Source organism: Girardinichthys multiradiatus, chromosome 21 (assembly GCF_021462225.1).
Source record: "Girardinichthys multiradiatus isolate DD_20200921_A chromosome 21, DD_fGirMul_XY1, whole genome shotgun sequence".
NCBI classification, from domain to species: domain Eukaryota; kingdom Metazoa; phylum Chordata; class Actinopteri; order Cyprinodontiformes; family Goodeidae; genus Girardinichthys; species Girardinichthys multiradiatus.
In genome coordinates this window covers 32,306,448-32,329,109 of record NC_061813.1, presented here as the reverse complement: position 1 = coordinate 32,329,109, position 22,662 = coordinate 32,306,448, and the positions used below count along the sequence as shown (strand labels likewise).

Genomic DNA, 22,662 nt, shown 5'->3' with positions numbered 1-22,662 from the left:
GTAATATCTGCTGTGTATGATTTGACAGCCCTTTGTCTTCTTCTATAGAGTAAAGGGAGATGTCAGTGAGAAGTTAGACCCTGATCTAATGCAAAATAACACATTCTGTGAAGCAAAATTAGGAGATCCTCATCACAAAAACGTTTTTTAGAGATCCTGACCTATTTTTAGTGTGATAGTTGGAGTAACTGGTGGTTATCTCTGCCACCATATGAGTCATTTACTTCAGTTGCACGGTAAAGGTTGAGGCAGCATAACCTTTTAAGAAGTGTCACCTTGCTGCTGACCACATAGATCTGACACACACCACCAAGACACAAAGGTGGCTCTTTGACACTCCATCATTCCTGATTGGATTTGAAGGCTCCTCGCTAGGAGAATATCAAACCGGTCCAAGATCTCTATCTGTGGCACACTTCCTTTAAAACCAGGCCACTTATTAGAGGAGATTAACACCCGTTATGCAGTGCCGTTAATGGATGGTGTTGCACGCAAGCTGTAATAATCTACATCACACAGTAATTACTGACACCATAAAAAGGTTTGGTTGTGCATGCATGCGGAAGACTGCACCATCGTTGTTTCCTCGCCACTACTTTTGGAATCTGTGTTTTAATTCTAATTAAAAATTTAAAAAATAAATAAACATAAAAGTGAACGCAGCTCCGGCAGGGAAACAGCTTGGAAAAGAAAACAAGAATGCATTTTCTCTGTACCTCTCACTAAACACACACATACACGCAAAAAGAAAACAAGGCTTGACCCACAGTCGTAGAGCTCCCATTGTTTTAGCTGACTCACCCCTTCAAGGAGTCACTGGCACCAGGATGCACTCTCGTACTATGGATCTCAAAGGTTTATTCAAGGTCAACATGTTTATTCCTCAATAAATTACCCTGGACTCCTAATTATTTTCCTTTCACATTTCAGTACAAACCATCCTGGTAGGTAGCGTTTCTTCTTGTTATTGGGTTTCCTTGGGATTATAAAACTAAAGATTATAACAAGATTGACCAAGATTCTTAAAGAATTTAAAATATAGATTTACCACCCTGCCACCCTTAAACCAGTAGGTTTAACAATATTGAGGATTACTATGCAGCCTGTTCTTTCACAAAAATCAAAATGTTTAAATTCATTGGTTATTGCTCAAGGATGAGAGTTACAGCACATTTGTAACACTTTTATGAAATACATTACATTTTGTTGGTATAATGAGGAGCTCCTGATGGCCATTTTCCCTACCTGTCCTGCAGCACCACACTGTGGATTTACCGGGTCATGACAGCTGATAGCAACAAGCTGTGGAGAGAGGCAGTGACGTTCAAACGTATTGTCATGAGCTTTTTTGTATGTTTTGTGATGTTACAGGTGAAAACTATTTTTCATTGGTAATTTCCATAATAAACAAACACAAAGCAGTAAATCATCTATGTGGAAATGAGGAGCTGAGTCCAACTCCCTCTGCAACAATTTTCATTTGACACAATGCTGTCAGGCGAGTGGCATTCTCCTGGTAACAACCACAACCAGACGTTTCCATTAGATTGACAGACACAGAGGCATGATTTGTCACTCCAGAGAATATGTCCCCTCCGTTATGAGTGCAGTGGCGGCATGCTTCACACCACTGCAACAACACGATGTATTGTACTTGTGATGCAAGGCTTGGATGCAGCTCCTCTGCCGTAGAAACCCATTTTGTGATGCTCTCTACATACTGTTGTTGAACTAATCTGAAGACCACATCAAGTCTGGATGGTATGAGGTACTCTGCGGACGCCACTCTGTGTGTTGATGTGACCTTCCACATCAGATAACTTGCTGTTGTTCCCCATTGCTTTCACTTTGTTATAATTCCACTAACAGTCGGCTGTGTGATATTTACATACAAGCATAAAAGCATGAGACATAATCAGATAAACAAAATTAAACAATAAAATGAGAAACTTTAAGCAAATCAAAAGTTAAACTATGATTCAAATTATACAATAATCTTTGGCCTTCATATGTAAACAGTAATGTTTTTAGTCCAGATTTAAGGACCAACATTTTCTGCACGATGCAGACTTTCAGGCATTTGGTTGCAGAGCTGAGGAGAAGGGAAATCAAATGGTATTTTCCCCTGTTTTCTCCTCGCCCTGGAAACACAGATTAAAGAAATTTCTGATGACCTGAAGGGTCTTCATGGTTCAGCACAGTGATTTAAGGACTGCTGTTGGACTCTAGCAGCAGGATTTTTGGATGAGCTGCAGCTGCCTGATTGATTTTTTACAGAGACCTATGGAGACCCCGCTAAATAACCTACTGAAAGTAAGCATTCTCCAGTTTTTCGTGTCCTGCTTTAATAAGAAATTCTTTACTCTGGCAATGATTTTAAGTTGGTAGCGGGCTGATGTATTGATAAACTTTATTTGGTTGTTAAAAGTTCAGTTTTGAGCCGATAATAAGACCACATTTTTCGCTTGCTCTGCAGTCTTTAGACCCATGGAGTCTACTTCAGTTCTGATTCTTAACCATTCGTGCATTTTTCAGAACAAAAACAACTTCTTCCTTTTCCACGCTGGGTTGGTGGAAATCCTGACCCATCCACTCATGGAAGGTATTTGAACACCTGAATTCAATTATATGGTTGGATGAGCTAATACTTTTGGCAATTTAATCTAATGGTAAATTATAGTAGAGTAAAAACAGCATTCACACAAGGCAATTTTTGTTGTATTTGTACATGTTCTGAAATAAAATAAAAACATTCCTTGGAGGTTTAAAGGGCCTAAAGTGACCCAAGTTAAGGCTCCAATTACCACAGCATCCAGTTCTGATGTGTGCTTAAATTCACTGGCCTTCTGAGAGACCCAGTTGTGTTCAAATTTCAACTGTCTAGTTGCTAATTTAAGGTGAAATTGAAGAATTTGATCCATTCTTTCATCCACACTGCCACTGACAGCAAAATAGTCCCGCAGCATGATGCTCCCACCATTATGCCTGAGAGTTAGTTAAGTGTTTTCAGGTTTTAACGCGTTACCTTGACTCCTCCAAAAACCTGTCTAATCCCTGTGGCCAAAAAGCTCAATCTTTGTCTCGTATTTTTCTTTATTAAAACTGTGTAGGGGTTCCAGTTCCTGGTGATTTAAAAATAAAAATTGGCAGGAAGCAACTGAGTGATGCTCCTTGTGCACATTTCTTTCTTCTGGTTAGAATTAGTTCAAAGGTCCATGTGAAGGTTTTTTGATAAACTAGACAGACGAGCATTTGATGAATTCAATTCTGCAACTAGCACTAACTTAGGAAAACCAAAAGCAAAACTTCAGTTAAAGGTAATGAGGAGACGAAATATTTTAATAAATAAATTTAATCAGCCTTATAAACTGAACATCACATATGCTCTGTAATGAATTCTCACACATCTCAAGCTGTGAGTGGGTTTATAATGTGATAAAAATGATGAAAACGCCACAGTTGACTGTATCTCCTCTGTTGACACCAGCTCTTTAAATTCTACTCGAGACGGAACGGTGGTGCCAGTCTCACTGAGGGCAATGTAAACTTTCAGCAATCCATCATCCACGCTGTATTAATCACAGACTCTGTGCTGTCCATGATCTGAATCAGCTTTGCTGAACAGATCCCATCAAGACATAATGGCTTTTTTATAACCGGCAATGAAATGAGAGAAAAAAAAGCCTGATTCAGATTTGAGTAAAACATATCAAACGTATGAGAACTCTTTGTTCATCTTTCCCTAGAATATCATGGAGTTTTAGTTTAATGTGTTTTTACTAGTATCCCTGTTATTACACAGTTACTGTTGTAATGGCAGCTTCCAGTGTGAAGCACAAGGATTCCCCCAAAATGAAATATCTTTATTTCAGAAATTAAGGTAATTGTCTCCAAGTGGAGAGACCCATGATTCTCAATGTGAAGGTCTGTTTCCTACAATCTATCACAAAGCAGAATATTGTGGAAAATTGTACCTGTTTCAGTAATTGAAAAAGTGAAACTCATTATATAGAATCTATACACTAAGAGTGATATAATTATTAAATATGTTGAGTGTTTATTTCTGGTCATTCTGGTGATGGCTAATCGCAAATGAAACCCCAAAATTGAGTTTCTTCAAAAAGTAGAATATTGCATGATTCAGTCCAGTTCAGTTCAAAAATACGTTATTAATCCCAAAGGGAAATTAAATGTTTTAGCTTACTTTATACACATTTCTTCAAAGAGTCGTTGTAGATGCTGATGGCTGTGGGCCGGAAGGATCTCCTGTAACGGTCTGTCTTACATCGGATCTGAAGAAGCCTCTGACTGAAGACACTCTGTTGTTGTACAAGAGAGGATGCTTGTAAGACCAATAAAAAATGGTTTAAATTTTTATTTTTATTTTAATTGTCACAAGTTGTTAGCCACAAAACGCTATTGTCAAAAACGCTGGCGGTTCTTTATCTAAGAATATTAACGGAAAGTTTAGTGGAAGGCAGAAGTGTGGAAGAAAAAGGTGCAAATACAACTGAGATGAGTGTGGCCCTAAGAGGATTGTGAAATACAGAAATGTTACTTATAAGCATGTTCATGAACTACACAACTACACTTTATGCTCTCAGTATGTATGGCTCATTTAGCATATATTACTGCATCACTGTGGCACTGCTGAAGTGTTGAAATTCCCTCAATATGCATCTTCCGCTTGACAATACCCCACAGATTCTCTTAAGGGGTTTCAGGTGTAGCAAGTTTGCTGGCCAGTCAAGCAGTCATACCATGTAGATAAAAGAAGCTATTGTTAGCTTTGGCATGATAGGCCAGTGCCAAGATGTGCTAGAAAATGAAAACAGCAACTCTAAATTTTCAACAGATTGAGGCATGAAGAGCTCTGACATTTTCTGGTATACTCCCAGTTTTTCCTTCCACTCGACTTCCTTTGGGCTTGGATACAACACTCTGTAAACAGCCAGCTTGATCATGGACTTTCGGAGAACACCACCCCCATACACCCCCCCCCACCATCCTCAACAACACCGTGTCGGCTGTGGACCACTTCAGGTTCTTAGGAACCACCATCACTGAAGACCTGAGATGGTCTTCACACATAGACACTGTTCGAAAGAAGGCCCAGCAGAGACTGTACTTCCTGAGGCAACTCAAGAAGTTCAACCTTCCACAGGAGCTGTTGGTCATCTTCTACACTGCCATCATTCAGTCTGTCCTGTCTTCATCCATCTCAGTGTGGTTTGGCTCATCCACAAAACAGGAAAGGTGCAGACTGCAACGAATAATCAGGACTGCAGAGAAAATAATCAGAGCTGACCTTCCCTCCATCCAGGACTTATACAGGTCAAGGGTCAGGAAAAGAGCTGGAAAAATCTCTGCAGACCCCACACACCCTGCACATAAACTGTTTAGAGTTTTACCTTCAGGCCGCCGCTACAGAGACAGTTTCTTCCCCCAGGCTGTTTCTCTGATGAACATTCATTAAAGTACCAAACAACCTCATACTGAAGTTGCAAATCCACCTTTGTATATGTGTATATTGTATATATGTATTTATGGACATAAGGATATATGCAGAATATAGCTTATAACACAAAAAACAAACCCAGAGAGCAAAGTGAACCGGAGTCAAATTCCTCATTTGTTGTATGTACGAACCTGGCAATAAAACTGATTCTGATGTAGGCCATAACATCTTTTAAGATTCAGTTTTTCTCTTAGTATTAAAATTTTCTGAGACCGGATTTTGTTTTCCATTAGCTGCAAGTCATAATGATCAAAATCAAGTGTTTAATGAACCTGAGTTTTTTTTTTGAATTACAGAAAAAGATTACTGTATTCTACTTTACTGAAATGAACCTGTATCTTTTGCTATAAAAACTCCCTTAATATCTCAGTTTGCAGACAGGTCTGAAGTGATTTAAATAAGAGCAAGAAGTCAGTGTATCTCAGTCACTGCTGCAGTGAACGTCTGTGTGGAGTGATTGACCCGACACTGCCCCCCCATGGTAGGATTCATCATTTCATTTTAAAGTGCACATCAAACAGTGTAAAAAAACAGCCAAAGACACACTGTTGGCATTTCTTTAATAAACATTTGCCAAAGGACAAGGGAGGAGGACAAATCATTTTAGTACAAAAAAAAAAAAAATCATTTCCTTTTTAATTTTGGATCCGTTTGCTTCACTCATGATTTTTATTTATCTTTTTACACTGCCGAGGATTCCCATGAAACTCCAAGTCTTCGTGATGTGTGCTGCGGTCGTACGAGTGCTACAGTCTTAAGTCCTTGAATAAGCTTCCTGCGGCGACGCTCCATTCATCAGCCATCGATTTCATGACAGAAAAAAACGACACCACATCATCAGTCATATTTTAAGTCTGCATCCATTTTCTTTCATAGCCAAAATAGTTTCTGCCTACTTTGGTCAGTAGTGGAAAACGTTAATACTACTCTGCCTCGGAATATTACAGATAGGCTAAGGTAGAGAAGAAACATTTCACCCGGCCTGACACTGTACAACTCAAAAACAAAACAAGGACAAGGTAAAAGTTTAATTTAAAAGACAGCAGAATAGATTACAAAAAAAATATGAAAACAGTATGAGCGAGAAAAGCTCCTGTTGTTATTCATTTGTCCTTCTGCAACATATTTCAGATTAAGGAAAAATACAATGCTTTATACATACTTAAGTTATTAAAACTTAATGTGCATCTCCAGATGCATCTGATAAGGTCTAAAAAACATCACCCTGCAGAGTCCTGCAGCCTTCTATCGTTTGTTGCATGTCAAGTTTCCAGGCTTTCAGAAAGGCAGCCCTCGTCCTCTGATTGTTGCTGTTGAATTCATATGTGGAACAAATCCAAGGGGAAGAGGCGGTGCCCCGACTTGGGATGGGGAGCCCCAGGGTTGTCCTGGTGCCGGGATAGGAGGCGGAGGAGGAACTCCATCCTTTCTAGCCATTGCATGGTTGTACATGTGCATTGAGCTGGGGTTGGGTTGTCCCTCCACAGGTAAAGGACTGTGATTGTACTCGAATCTGTGGTCCTTGTCTCCACTGAACAGCATGCTATTGGGTCCAGAAGTTGCAGCTGGTGCTGCTCCAGGTGGGAACTGGTCTGGGTGGGATGGTGGCAGAACTCCAGCACTGTTTGAGGATCCGGGGGCTTGTACGAGTCCGCTGAAAACTTCCCTCAGAGCGTGAGGTGGCAGACCTCCACCCAACATGTGACCCATGTAGTTGTCCCCGAAGCCTGCGGGACTGAATGGTGGTGGAGGAGGAGGATGGCTATACGAAGAGCCCTCTGCAGAAGGAAGAGGAGGGTAGTCCGGCTCCGGGGGCCGACCTCCATCACCTCCGCTCGCAGAAGAGATTGGGGGAGCATGACCCAGCTTAGGCTCAGGTGGAGGCTGCCGGTAGTCCAGGTCGGCGTGTGGGGGTGGCTCTGGAGGCTCAGGTGGGCGCTGATCTGGGGGCAGGATGGACACGCCACCTACCTCAGACACTTTAAAACAGAAAATATATAACACAGATGGAATATCAGAAACATTTGCCAACAGATTTCTTTTTTAAGAGTCAAAACTGGTTCTTATCAGCAGTAATCTTTAAGACATCTTGAACTATGGCATGACTGAGACCCACAACACAATATTAATGTTTTCCTAGAACCGCCAACAATGTGAATTCTATTGAAACAAAGTAGATTCCTGCAAACTCTGCAGTCCTTTCCTGTTGTAAACAACTGACAGCGCTACTGACGAACAAGGTACAATTAAAAACATAACTTGGTTTATTGATTAAATGACAAAACTAACAGGTACATCTCAGTCAATTTTAAAAAATTCAAAAAGTAAAACTCCAATTTACTACACCCAGCGATATATATGAAGTAGCTACACGTATTTCTCTTCATTTTGACGATTAGTTTGTCATATTATTACAACACATACAGGTCCTTCTCAAAATATTAGCATATTGTGATAAAGTTCATTATTTTCCATAATGTCATGATGAAAATTTAACATTCATATATTTTAGATTCATTGCACACTAACTGAAATATTTCAGGTCTTTTATTGTCTAAATACGGATGATTTTGGCATACAGCTCATGAAAACCCAAAATTCCTATCTCACAAAATTAGCATATTTCATCCGACCAATAAAAGAAAATTGTTTTTAATACAAAAAACGTCAACCTTCAAATAATCATGTACAGTTATGCACTCAATACTTGGTCGGGAATCCTTTGGCAGAAATGACTGCTTCAATGCGGCGTGGCATGGAGGCAATCAGCCTGTGGCACTGCTGAGGTCTTATGGAGGCCCAGGATGCTTCGATAGCGGCCTTTAGCTCATCCAGAGTGTTGGGTCTTGAGTCTCTCAACGTTCTCTTCACAATATCCCACAGATTCTCTATGGGGTTCAGGTCAGGAGAGTTGGCAGGCCAATTGAGCACACTGATACCATGGTCAGTAAACCATTTACCAGTGGTTTTGGCACTGTGAGCAGGTGCCAGGTCGTGCTGAAAAATGAAATCTTCATCTCCATAAAGCTTTTCAGCAGATGGAAGCATGAAGTGCTCCAAAATCTCCTGATAGCTAGCTGCATTGACCCTGCCCTTGATAAAACACAGTGGACCAACACCAGCAGCTGACACGGCACCCCAGACCATCACTGACTGTGGGTACTTGACACTGGACTTCTGGCATTTTGGCATTTCCTTCTCCCCAGTCTTCCTCCAGACTCTCGCACCTTGATTTCCGAATGACATGCAGAATTTGCTTTCATCCGAAAAAAGTACTTTGGACCACTGAGCAACAGTCCAGTGCTGCTTCTCTGTAGCCCAGGTCAGGCGCTTCTGCCGCTGTTTCTGGTTCAAAAGTGGCTTGACCTGGGGAATGCGGCACCTGTAGCCCATTTCCTGCACACACCTGTGCACGGTGGCTCTGGATGTTTCTACTCCAGACTCAGTCCACTGCTTCCACAGGTCCCCCAAGGTCTGGAATCGGCCCTTCTCCACAATCTTCCTCAGGGTCCGGTCACCTCTTCTCGTTGTGCAGCGTTTTCTGCCACACTTTTTCCTTCCCACAGACTTCCCACTGAGGTGCCTTGATACAGCACTCTGGGAACAGCCAATTCGTTCAGAAATGTCTTTCTGTGTCTTACCCTCTTGCTTGAGGGTGTCAATAGTGGCCTTCTGGACAGCAGTCAGGTCGGCAGTCTTACCCATGATTGGGGTTTTGAGTGATGAACCAGGCTGGGAGTTTTAAAGGCCTCAGGAATCTTTTGCAGGTGTTTAGAGTTAACTCATTGATTCAGATGATTAGGTTCATAGCTCATTTAGAGACCCTTTTAATGATATGCTAATTTTGTGAGATAGGAATTTTGGGTTTTCATGAGCTGTATGCCAAAATCATCCGTATTAAGACAATAAAAGACCTGAAATATTTCAGTTAGTGTGCAATGAATCTAAAATATATGAATGTTAAATTTTCATCATGACATTCTGGAAAATAATGAACTTTATTACAATATGCTAATATTTTGAGAAGGACCTGTATGAATAAATAAAAATTAATACAAGCAAATGTTCTCATGATACATGCTTATGATGCGTTTTTGTTCATTGCTTTAGTAAAATGTTGCCCTCTCACCTGGAGAAACGGGGCTCGGCTCTGGAGGCTGTTTGACCTCTGGAGGTGGAAGCGTTGGTGGTGGGGCTGCAGCTCCGGGTGGGTTGGTGCTCTCTGCTCCTTCTCCGGCATCAGTTGCATCCTGCCTCTGAACCTGCTGAGCCTGGAGCAGCTGAGCTAGCAGCATGGTCACTGCCGTCTGTGTGGCAGATGCAGCTTCGCCCTCTGGAATACTCGACGGTGCAGACATGGGGGGCGAAGGAGGCTTGGGCAGTGGAGGTGTACGTGGTACTCCTGCTGGGGCGGGAGGCTGCGGAGGCTTGGCGGGCACGGGTTGGGGCACGGGTTCAGACGGGTCAGAGGGAGCTAAGGCTTTAGTGAGCTGCTGCAATGCCTCCTGGTTAACCTTTGTGCTTATAGACTGAACAAACTGGGCTGTGTTGATTGTACTCTTGGTCTGGCCCAGTAAGTTCAAGAGGACCGCCAACTGCTCCTGGGTAAACTGGGAGTTTGGACCCTTTGGTTCTGTAATCAAAAAATAAGCATCAAATGTTATTGTTATTATTAATAAAACAGCTACAATAGTAGGATGTGCAAGAAAATCAATGGATGCAGGGTTTCCTCTAGGACTTTTTTTTTTTTTTTTTTATTGGGGCGGTGGGCTGGGGGGGGGGACATTGTGCTGTTCAAAACGTATCTGAAACATTACACATTAAGGTAAAAGTTATATGAATGAACTACATTATTGTCATCCAAATGCAACATGCGTCCGCTCCAAGTTCCTTGGAGTCCGAGGAAAGCATGCACGAGAGATACACTGGTTGTCTCGGCAGGAGCAAGGTGGACCGGAATGGAGCAGAAAATTGGAGTTGTTCCGTAATTTGACGGAGAACGACGGAGAGTGGGTCCGCTGACGTTCGGAGTAGTCACGGAGAATGTGGAACCGTTCTCGTTAATTAACATAACAACACAGGTGCTCCGTCGGTTGGAACGGAACAGAATGTGGAATTCTTTCGCCTCCATCAACGAACCGCTGAAGCAGCTTCGCAGGCAGGAAGGAGCCGGCGGTGTTGGTTTATCAAAATAAAATACATTTTAAGATTCTGTGATATTTATAGTCAGTATATATATATATATATATACACACATACATACACACAAAGATAAAGGGAACACTCAAATAACATCCTAGATCTGAATGAATGAAATATTCTCATTAAATACTTTGTTCTGTACAAAGTTGAATGTGCTGACAACAAAATCACATAAAAATCATCAATGGAGATCAAATTTATTAACCAATGGAGGCCTGGATTTGGAGTCACACACAAAATTAAAGTGGAAAAAAACACTACAGGCTGATCCAACTTTGATGTAATGTCCTTAAAACAAGTCAAAATGAGGCTCAGTATTGTGTGTGGCCTCCACGTGTCTGTATGACCTCCCTACAACGCCTGGACATGCTCCTGATGAGACGGTGGATGGTCTCCTGAGGGATCTCCTCCCAGACCTGGACTAAAGCATCCACCAACTCCTGGACAGTCTGTGGTGCAACGTGACGTTGGTGGATGGAGCGAGACATGATGTCTCAGATGTTCTCAATCAGATTCAGGTCTGGGGAACAGGCGGGCCAGTCTATAGCTTCAATGTCTTCATCTTGCAGGAACTTCTGACACACTCCAGCCACATGAGGTCTAGCATTATCCTACATTAGGAGGAACCCAGGGCCAACCGCACCAGCATATGGTCTCACAAGGAGTCTGAGGATCTCATCTCGGTACCTAATGGCAGTCAGGCTACCTCTGGCGAACCAAAGAAATGCCACCCCACACCATTGTTGACCCACTGCCAAACCAGTCATGCTGAAAGATGTTGCAGGCAGCAGATCGCTCTCCACGGTGTCTCCAGACTCTGTCACGTTTGTCACATGTGCTCAGTGTGAATCTGCTTTCATCTGTGAAGATCACAGGGTGCCAGTGACGAATTTACCAATCCTGGTATTCTCTGGCAAATGCCAAGCGTCCTGCACGGTGTTGGGCTGTGAGCACAACCCCCATTTGTGGACGTCAGGCCCTCATACCATCCTCATGGAGTCAGTTTCTAACCATTTGTGCAGACACATGCACATTTGTGGCCTGCTGGAGGTCATTTGGGCTCTGGCAGTGCTCCTCCTGTTCCTCCTTGCACAAAGGCAGAGGTAGTGGTCCTGCTGCTGGGTTGTTGCCCTCCTACGGCCTCCTCCACGTCTCCTGGTGTACTGGCCTGTCTCCTGGTAGTTCCTCCAGGCTCTGGACACTACACTGACAGACACAGCAAACCTTCTTGCCACAGCTCGCATTGATGTGCCATCCTGGATGAGCTGCACTACCTGAGCCACTTGTGTGGGTTGTAGAGTCCGTCTCATGCTACCACGAGTGTGAAAGCACCACCAACATTCAACAGTGACCAAAACATCAACCAGAAAACATCGGTACTGAGAAGTGGTCTGTGGTCCCCACCTGCAGAACCACTCCTTTATTGAGTGTCTTGCTAATCAGCAAAGATTTCCTCCTGTTGTCTTTTCCATGTGAACAACATGTGAAATTGATTGTCAATCATTGTTGCTTCCTAAATGGACAGTTTGATTTCATAGAAGTTTGATTTACTTGGAGTTATATTGTGTTGTGTAAGTGTTCCCTTTTTTTTTTAGGCAGTATATATATATATATATATATATATATATATATATATATATATATATATATATATATATAAAAACATTCTGAAGGTGTGGCGGCTTGCATTTTGCTTTGGCGATGCACCACGATCAATTACATGTAGCGGAAACCATGGGATGTACTGAACTTCAGTGCCTTGGGCAAGTATTCATACTTTTGGTCTTAACATTTTGTCATTTTAAAACCACAAACTTTGATACAGCCTCTAACAGTTGTATTTGAGCCCCATTCATCAACCCAGTAGTTTTGACAGGCTCTCCTGTCCAGCTGAAGCAAAGCATGATGCTGCCGCCACCACCACTCTATGTTCAGTGTTTTTATTCATCTGGGCTGAAAAGCCACATTTTTGGGCTCATGTGACCCTGATTCTCAACAAGAACGCTTGAGCATTTCAGAGTAGATTCTGGGCCAATTCTCAAGACGTTTTTACTGTCGACTATACAGCAAATAACAGAACAGCAGAAACAAACAGTAGTTAAACTCACCAAGCAGCAAAGAAGCAGCTGCATTTTGTGCCTTGATGCCTCCCGGAGCAGAGAAGCCCTGCGGAGTGTTACTGCGGCTATCATCGAGGCCGAGCTCTTTGCGGGGGGCCTTAGGGGCCACCAGCTCTTCTGGCATCTGCTTCTGTCGGCGGCGCTTCTTACTCCACAGCTCGTGACAATCTTGCCAAAGGGGAAGACTGTGAAGACAGAAAATGTCAACGATCTGATAACACTGCAATCATCACGTCGAAACGACATGAACCGTAACGTACTCTGGAGGAGGCATCTTGTCTGGATCTACATCCTTGAGGAACTCACTGCCCAGCGCTTGTTCAGCTGTGCAGCGTTTGCTGGGGTCCAGGTTCAGCATGTGGTCGAAGAGGTCCAGGGCAGATGGCGGGATGCTGAGCAGCAACAGAAGCACAAGATCACAGCAAAATAAAACAGCTGAAGACCAGCTCTCAGAAATCTGAAACAATAAGCTACATTTAACTTACAAAGCAAACTCCTCCCTTAGGCGCCTCCGGTATTGCTTCTTTGGTTTCATGGTGTTGAAGAAGGGAAGCTTTATGACATCTGGCCAAACAGCAGGACAGGGGCTGCCGCAGATTCGGCTACAAGAAACACATGATTTAATTATTCTAGCAGAATGGAGTAAGGTGTGAATGTAAAGGACTATAAACCACAACACTTTTCCCTTTTTAATTTCTCCATCTTTTACTTTCAACCAAAAAAGAAAAACCACAAAACTGGCCGTCTGAATTCCCAAGTATTCAGTAAATATTTCTACCTTTAAGGAAGGTCCTATTGGAAATATTTCTCTCCTAAAAACCTTTTCTTAATGTGTTCGTACAGTCATGGAAAAAACAAAGTACATCCCTCTCATATGTTGCAGATCAGACTGAGGAGTGTTATGCTATTAATTTATACTGATGTCCATCATTCAACAGTGACACTGGTGCCGGCAAACCACGACTTAGGTGACATCTGATTGAACCACAATATTTCTGCAATTGGTATGGTCATAATGAACAGCGCTGCGTTTGGAGAACAGAAAACGCAGCATATCAGCATACCAAAGCAGTGTTTTCCCTACCATTATGCAAGGGGCCTTCTCCCTGCCAACAGGTCCACCTGCTCCCTCAAGAAAATCACAACATGTAGTAAATTATTAAAGGTCTGGAGGTGTTCAAATGTTACCAATTCACCGCTGAGGGAGAGGAACTATATTGTTTCAACTAATGGTGGAGGAACACGGCTATTTAAGTGTTCATGTAGGGCTGTGCCGTGCAGACAAACGCACGAGAAGCAGGGAGAAACGTTTGTGTTCTCCATGTGGTTTTACTGGAGGGGCGGAGCGGGTATTTTCTAAATAACGCTGGAGCGGAGCAGCAAGGGAAAAAAGAAATCAACCGTGGTAGGTTCAGAATAAAGCTCCGACATGCTCTGTCATCCATATGTTGAAAAATGTGCATCAGGAGAAAGTGAACAAATGTCTCAATGTTCAGACTCTGTCCTTCATTCATTTGCTGTGGTTCCGTATTCAGTTGATTTTTTTAAACACCTGATTAACTATAAAACCATAATAAATGTATACTAACTTTAAGATATTGCAGTTAATGAGCCTCTTGTTTGTTTGAATAGTTTACAAACCAAATATTATTCCACTTTTTGTTCATTTAAAAGTACTTTTAAATTCCACAAAACATAACTTTTGAATTCTTTACTGATGTTTGCACGTAACAATGTAATTAATCCTGATTAGATCATTAAGGAGTGTTTATTCAACAACTGGTAAACTTTATTGTGTTTATATTCATGTTATATTGCTGTTATTGATAGAAACATAAAAACTTTAACTTAATCTTCTTAGAATCTGACAGAGCGCAAATTATTTGTATTATGTGCCGATACATTCGTATCTAGAGCTGAAACCCAGACTGCATTTCATGAATGCAGCTGACTTACCTGATAAGTTCTAACTGTGCAAGCTCCTGGTTAGCTTGAAAGATTGGTTTCTTTGTGAAGAGTTCGCCCAGAATGCACCTGTGACAAACAGAAGAGCACATTGATCGTGAGTGCATAAACAGGTAATTTACAAGAATTGTATAAATAGTCAAAGTCAAGTTCAACGAACAGATGATCACCTACCCGCAGCTCCACACGTCGATAGCCGGTGTGTACCTCTCTTCCCCCAACAGCAGCTCCGGGGGACGGTACCACAGTGTGATCACTTTATTGGTATATGGTCGACTGGAAAAGCAGATGTGTTCATTACTGACATAATCAAACCAAAAAGCTCGACAAATAAAACCTGACTCAAAATCAAGATACTTGCACCAAGAACACGAGACTCACCTCTCTTCAGAGTTGTACAATCGAGCAAGTCCAAAGTCTGCGAGCTTTATTTGACCTCTGATTGAAAGAGGAAAACATTGATTAACGAGTGTTGGGGAGAAAGAAAAGAATCTTTAACAAGGTGACAAAACAGAGGACTGTTCTCTTAAACGGAGAAATCTCTGGCTCACTTGTTATTGAGCAGAATGTTGGAGCACTTGATGTCTCTATGAAGAAAGTTCTTCTTGTGACAGTAGTCCAGTCCCTCCAGCAGCTGCCGCATAAAGGACTTAATGTGGTTCTCGTTGAAATGGACCAGACCCGACTCCAGCAGGCCCATCAGGTCGTGGTCCATGTACTCAAATACTAGATAAAAAGCACCTAAGACCAGAAAAAATGCTTCCATCAGCACAGAAATGCAAAATAGCGAATAACAACAACTGGAAAATGCTACCTTTATCATTCTTAAAATCCAGAGCATCTTCCTTGTCAGTGACGATCTCCTTCATGTTTATGATGCTCTTGTGATTGAGCTGTCGCAGAATTTTAATCTCTCTAATGGCTGTGATTGGGAAACCCTCTTTTTCATTGTCTAAGCGAACTTTCTTCAGAGCCACCATCTCACCTATAGGAGGAAAGTCAAGAATGGTTTATGACAAATCTTTTCATTTTTCAATCAGATTTCCAGAGTTCTCGGTTGTTTTTTTTTCTAAGTATAAATACACGAGTTTACCACTAATTTATGGCAAATATTTCTGCACTGGTAAGGGGATGGATGGGTGAACGGATGAATGTACAAACAGATGGATTAAACTTCAAAATAAAGGAATAGGGATCGAAGTCTGGAACAGTCTGAACATAAAAATACTTTTCCTTACTTTATTTTTTAATATACTTATCCCGACTTGGAAAATACTTTGAATACCAGGCTGGTCCAGATGACATAGGAAACCTGATTATTCCAGAGGAACACATTCATGTGGATGTAAAATCTCACCCGTGTCTTTGTCTTTAGCTTTATACACCTGACCATAGGTCCCTTCTCCTGTTATTCCAATGATCTCAAACTTGTCCACGCAACGTTTTCCCCAATACATCTCTGTTTCTTTAATTTCACCGTATCTTGGGCCACAGATTCTGGGAACGGGAGGAAAACATTCATAAAAAGATGGAAAACCTCCATATTATATAGCACACAGTGAAAACAAAAACAAGGCAGTCACACACTTCTTTCTGTACAAACCTTGGTCTTCGACGAAGTGTTTGGGACTTTTTGTCATCAGGTGGGCTGTGTGGGGAAGATATGCTGCCAGGAAGCTCGGGGGGCAGAGGCAGGTCGGTCAGGAGCTGACGGGACTTCTTCTCCGTCTTCTTCTTTGCTGAGGCCGAGGTGTCCTTTAAACTGAAAACAAAATAATAAAGCGTGTGTGAGCAAATTGGAACGATGGAATAAAAACCCAAATATGTACTCAAACAGCCTGAAGTAAATCTATACCTTTCCCCTTTATCTAGGTTTTCAACAGTCGCTAGGGGCAATGGTAACGCTGGCAGTGTAGAAATAACTGGAGCAGTGGCTCGTTCCTTTTCTTTGCTCGGTCCAGATGCTCCCACTTTCCTTTTGTCCCGGTGTATAGAGTCATCTCTCCCCTTCCCGTCTCTGTCCTTACTGGTCTGGCGTTCTGTGGTCTTCTTGGACAACTTCTCTGAAGGGGACTGTGGTTGGCTCGACGACGGGGTTCTGGGTCCCTTCTCTGGTGGAGGTGGAGGTGGAGAGGGAGGACGTCCCTTCCTGGCTGTGTGGTTAGGCTTGGGACTTGGCTGAGGAGCAGATGAAGAACCTTTGGTCGGAGTAGATGTGTTGCTCGAGTTCTTGGCCTTGGCGGCTGCCTCTGCTGCCTTCACTTTTTTCTGCTTACTGAGCTCAGCTGCCAGGCTGCTTTTGAATGTGAGCGTGCTCGGCGAAAGGCTGGAGTGGCGACTCCGGGAACGGGAGTGCGGGTGACGGCTGCGAGAACGTGAATGCCTTGAGGTTGAATATGGACTTCTGCTGCGTGACCTAGCAGATCGTCTGGAAAAGAAAATATTTTGAGACCACACAAAACAAAACACCTCACACAATATCCCAAAAAGAAAAAAAAAGACGTTTGGTAAAATGCATTCTATTCTTAATAAAAAACTTGGACAATTTTCCATTAAATATAAGGGATATGAATGATTTCAAATTGATATGCACAAAATGTATTTCCTTCTGAATTGTTATTTTGAACTGAATTGTTAAAGGAGCTGCGCCACAGAATATTTCGCCTGCTCATGCAGCCCTTCGTACCCACCTTGAGGACATTTTGTTCCTGTTTTAAAAAAATCTGATAACCTAAAGTAATTTTCTACATCCTACTCAGTCTACTGTGAAGCAATGTGCTTATATGTGTAAATATTAGCTAACAGGAGGAGGTCAACTAGGGATTTTGATTTAATGAGGGGTCATATTTCATAAGAGGGAACTGGCCCAAAAAGGGATAAAACACAATTGATAACTATGATAAATGTAAATTTAAGGCAAGGTCAGGATTGAAACCCATGACGACAGCCTTGAGGACTTTAGCCGCTACACCACGCAACACACTCAGTGGGATTATGGTTACACAGATAAAAACGGCAAAACAGCATATAACAGATAAGTGGATATTTATTTCACATAATGTAAAAATGGATCATATGAGTTGTTTTAGTTGTTGCATTGTGTTTACACTTCCTGTCTCTTTCCTCCACACCAAGAAAACAACAACGCAAAAGATTTCAGAATGACACTGTATTATTTTCTGAAATAGACAATAACCCCAAGAAATACTACAATAACTTCACAGTATCATTAATACAAAAAAAATCACACTATATAACATTATTTTGAAAAATTGAAAGCTGGATTTATTACTCCTGCTGCTAAATTAATGATATTTTCACTACCGGCGTGTTTAGTATTAATTTGATAGAAAAAAAAATGTACATTTAGAATGAAGGATGCTTAATTTTAGAAGTAGCATTATAAGTGTTTATTGCATTATGCGCTTCATTGACTAACAAACAAGAGGAGCTGCCAGACCTATCTCCAAACAACAAATTTCTCTTTTCTCTTTAGGGAAAGACGTGATAACCTTCTTTCCGCCAGCTGGCTGGCAGTTCGCAGCAACGAGCGAGGGATGGACAGCATAAATGCGGTAACCAACCAATGCCTAGCTGGATTCTTACACAAATTGTAATCACGGTTTAGCTATACTTTAGGAGCTCACCTGACATCTGGACTTGGACTCATGGACTTCCTGTAAGGGCTTCGGGATCTTCTGCGACTTCCAAAAGGACTTGGGACGAACTCTCCTTGTTCGTATGGACTGTGTCTGCCAAAACTGGGTGACCTGCGCCAGTTAACTGGATTCGATGGAGATCGCTTTCTCTTGTTGCTGGAGTATGAACTAGGTGACTTTGTAACACCATATGCTCCAAACATGTCCACGTCCCGGCTATAATAAGTGGAACTAGGTGAAAGTCTTTTACTTCCGAAAGTAGGACTTCTTCTAGATATAACCTGGTTATACCCACCAGGAGACTGGTAGTTGTATGAATAAGATGTCCCATAGGGACTGTCTGCTTTAAAACCAGGACTTCTCCTGTATGCCCTGAGGTCATCGCGATCATCTCTGTAAGCTTGTGGAGCTTCTCTGTATGCAGATGGAGGCTCTTTGTCAGACCTTGTTTTACTTTTGTGCTTTTTTGAATCTTTTTTGTCTGCGGATTGGGAGGTCTGAGATGTGGAAGTCTTTTTGCCATTCCTGTCACCGGTCTTTGCAGGGTTTCTGTGATTTTTAGAGCCACTGAGGCTACTTCCACTCCTGACTTTAGAGGAGTCTTTCTCACGGCTGTGACGGTCCTTCTTCCTACTTGTCTCCTTCCCTTGTTTGTTCTTCATAGATGGTCCTCTTGTTATGCCGTCCTTATTAAGGTATACTGCCTCTCGGGCCCCTAGTTGCCCTTTTACTAAGGATGCTGGTCCGTTAAATTCCCCCGAGTCCACATCGCTAAGTCGATCCACTGACACACCGTCAGCATGGGGGTAAAGTTTAGGAGAGGGGCTTCCAGAGAATCGCTCCGACTGAGAGCTAACATCGTCATACTCCACTAGCGTCCGAAGTTCGAGCTCTTTATCAAAAGCGCCTTTTCGATTATTTTCAGGTTTTTCTGTTTCACCGATGGGCCACAGGTCTCTGTTCTTTTGCTGCCTGCGTTTCTTCCTCCGGGCAGCCGATGAGCGCCTCTTATCCCTATGCCTCTCTCTCTCTGTGGCACCGCTCCCCGGCTTACTCCGCCTGTTAGCATGTCGCTGTTCAGAGGGGCTCCGTCCGCGACCCTCGCGAAGCACCTCTGAATTGGGCATTTATCTTCCAAATAAATCAAAGCTACTACAAAGTCCAGAATACCAGTACAATATGTTCTATCAAAACTATGTCCCCTGATGTGCTGCTAAACAAAACATTGGGCTAGCAGTGTAACAGGTTACTTAGCTGACGCCTCGCAATCAGATAGCCTGTCGGCTAGCAAGATCAAAAGCTGAACGTTTCCATTGCAAATCCAGCACATTAAAGAGTTCAGAGAGAGAGCGTTCCTACAAATGATAACACGTAGTGGCAAACAATACGCCACATTTAAATAATGCTGCGGCGCGGAGTCATAAAACCAATCGGCATTTAACCATTGTATTCCAGGACGTCTGTCTCCCAGATATGATAGACAATGCTAATCGCTTTAACCAGCTAGCTTTATCAAGCTAACTCTTCTGGTTCAGTCGCATTCCATTGAATCGCCCACAGAGGCCCAAAACAACTCCAATTATTAAAAAGCAAGTTCTTCTTTACCGTTACAGTCCACACGACACTTTAAATCCATCTACCAGACCCTGTTACATTGTAAAAATAAAAAAATGTCCCCTTGGAAACTTCTTCTCGCCTTACAACACACTCCGATGTGCAACAAGGAAGTGACTACCCAGCTACCAACTTAGCCCGGCTAGCTATCCTTTCTCCTTGCGTGGAGTTCAAGGCAATTCAGTCGGGAAAACCAAGCCATTCAAAACGCGCCGCTCTTTAAATAAATCCAGTTGGACAGATGAGTCATCTCCTCACAACATCATCCAAAAACAGCAGCTACCCTGACGCGTAAAGCTGTTTAGAAACACTTTGGATTCATTTCAAAATATAATAAGTTTGTGCGTAACGTGGCTAACGGTTCAGATCGCCGAGGCCCGTGAAGCGTTCGAACAACAGGCCTCGTGCGGCGACGTAAACCAATAGAACCCGCGTGCGTAATCCTGATCAGAGGTGACGTCACCGAAGGGAAACCCTCGCCTTCAAACCAGAACACCGAATAGACATTAAAAACATAATTACGATCTAAACCATTCTCCAATAATTATTACAAATGATCACGTCAGATTTTTGCTAACAGTCTAAAATTAGGTACGACTGAAAAACATTTTTTAAACAAAATTAATATCAGAAAAGACATTTAATTCAGCAATTTACGTCAAAAAGTGAAACAGATTATCTGCAGTGGTTTTTATTTCTGTTAATTTTAATAATTATATCGTACAGCCAATGAAAACCTGAAATTCTGTTTCTCAGTTTCTTTTTTATTGTTTTAATCCACCGAGTAACTGAACTTTGGGATTTCGTTGGCTGTAAGATGCATTCATCAAAATAACAAAAATACACTATTGAAACATATGTACATTGAATCTGTAGTATGCGAGTTTTACTATGAACTGAAATAAATGAACTTTTTAATGATATTATCATTAAGTGAGACGCACCTGTTCCCACTGATGTTTTTACTTTTTGTCTTGTTCAGTTATTTTCATGACGTTTTTTTTTTTTTTTTTTAACAAAACATATTTCCTATTTTCTAAAAATAAATAAGCGTGATTAACATTCCACTTGTTTTAATAGCGATCCCATCTGGTAACATGCATCAAAAACCAAGTGGGAACTCCAAAGCTGGTTAGATGAAAGATTTACTTTGAAATGAGTACTGTCTTGTTCAAATAAATTCTACTAGGAACATACAAGTATGGAGTCTCTTTCTTGTCCTCCTAACCCCCTATAGGCTGGTTCATGACTTCATCAATTGTACCCCCACTTTGTCCTAATCTACCTCTACTTCCTATCCATGAACCTAACTATTTATGTCTGTTTGTAGTTTGGTACATTTATAAATTATGAAGATGGACCGTCATAAATGGCCCCACATTTCACTTATAATTTTTGTCTTTGTTTTATTCTTTTTGTATTTTACATTCATTCCTATTTCCGTTGTTCTTGGTTAAAATCTGTGTTTAAAACATTTGACCCGAATGAAATATTGAAAAATTGACTTTTAAGAAACCTCTTGCTAGTTGATACACATTAACATGGACATATAATCACATTCCCTTACAGTAGATGATGTATAAATCACAGAAAACTGCTTTTAAACATCAATTGTTAAAGCGGTTTCGAAATAACCCGAAGAGTATGAAAAGTCCTGTGGAAGCTCCTTTCCATATCTGCGTATTCCACAAATAATGCGGCATTTATCTTATACAATAAAACTGAAAAACAAACAACTCTGGAAAAAAGGAAAATAAATATATCAAAAAGGCTAAATAACCCACTTGATAACTAATTAACAATTATTTTTGGTGAAATTCCTTATACTTACTTGCAGCATTTATTTCTTCAGTAGGAGTCGATCATCACACATCCTGATTTGGTAATATTTGTCCAATCCACCTTGCAAAACCTCTCAAAATGTATCAGTCTGTGAGGACTTCGCTTGTTTATAGCAGTCCTCAGGAGAACCCGCAGATCCTCTGTCAGATTTAAAACTGGACTCTGCCCAGGCCGTATCAAAACACTACTTGTCCTCCCAGGAAGTCAATCCTTTGCTGGTGTGGATGTATGTTTGGACTCACTGTGTTGCTTAGAAATGAAATTACTGTTCATCCTAACGTTACCTGACGATTTTGGGTCACAACGGACCGGCATTTAGAACTTCATAACTTAATCCAGCATGACAAAAACCTCAGTCTCATCTGAGGAAGAGTAACCCCAGGGCATGATGCAGCCACCACCATGTATTACAGTGGGTACGGTGGTGTTACGTCAAACTTACCTTTTGGAATTATGGTCCAAAAGAGTTCATGTTTGGTTCCATCAGATCGTAACACATTCTTCCACAAACGGTTGGCCGATTTTAGCCATGCCTGGATCTTTTCGTTTGAAAAAGTAATAAATCTGTCTCTCAAACCTACTTTTTCCAAACATATGGAAAAAATACAAAAGATTGTCGTCTCACGTAAAGCTCAACCAGCACTTGTAGGAAATACAGCCTCTTGGTAGCCACCCAGACCAATTCCAGCCTAGTCTTTTCTTTACCTTTTGATAAATGCCCAACTTTGTCCATTTATCACAA

The 22,662-nt window shown here is 41.7% G+C and overlaps 1 protein-coding gene across 1 annotated transcript; it reads right to left on the bottom strand.

Annotated features, from left to right (window-relative positions):
* Positions 1 to 6,061: 6,061 nt before the first annotated feature.
* Positions 6,062 to 20,466, bottom strand: cdk13 (cyclin-dependent kinase 13). The gene is made up of 14 exons (XM_047350172.1): positions 18,453 to 20,466; positions 16,661 to 17,233; positions 16,409 to 16,567; positions 16,163 to 16,302; positions 15,620 to 15,790; positions 15,357 to 15,546; positions 15,187 to 15,243; positions 14,980 to 15,081; positions 14,797 to 14,874; positions 13,326 to 13,442; positions 13,101 to 13,232; positions 12,829 to 13,025; positions 9,648 to 10,151; positions 6,062 to 7,497 (listed from the first exon to the last, which is right to left on the bottom strand). The coding sequence occupies exons 1-14, from the start codon at positions 19,589 to 19,591 to the stop codon at positions 6,797 to 6,799; spliced, it is 4,260 nt and encodes a 1,419-aa protein (XP_047206128.1). The 5' UTR covers positions 19,592 to 20,466; the 3' UTR covers positions 6,062 to 6,796.
* Positions 20,467 to 22,662: the final 2,196 nt, after the last annotated feature.

Coding starts and splice junctions, on each gene's coding strand:
- cdk13 (XM_047350172.1), bottom strand. CDS start 19,591: ATGCCCAATTCAGAGGTGCTTCGCGAGGGTCGCGGACGGAGCCCCTCT. Junction 16,568..16,660: donor AACCTAGATAAAGGGGAAAG/GTATAGATTTAC, acceptor TTTTGTTTTCAG/TTTAAAGGACACCTCGGCCT. Junction 13,443..14,796: donor GCACAGTTAGAACTTATCAG/GTAAGTCAGCTG, acceptor TGTTTCTTGTAG/CCGAATCTGCGGCAGCCCCT.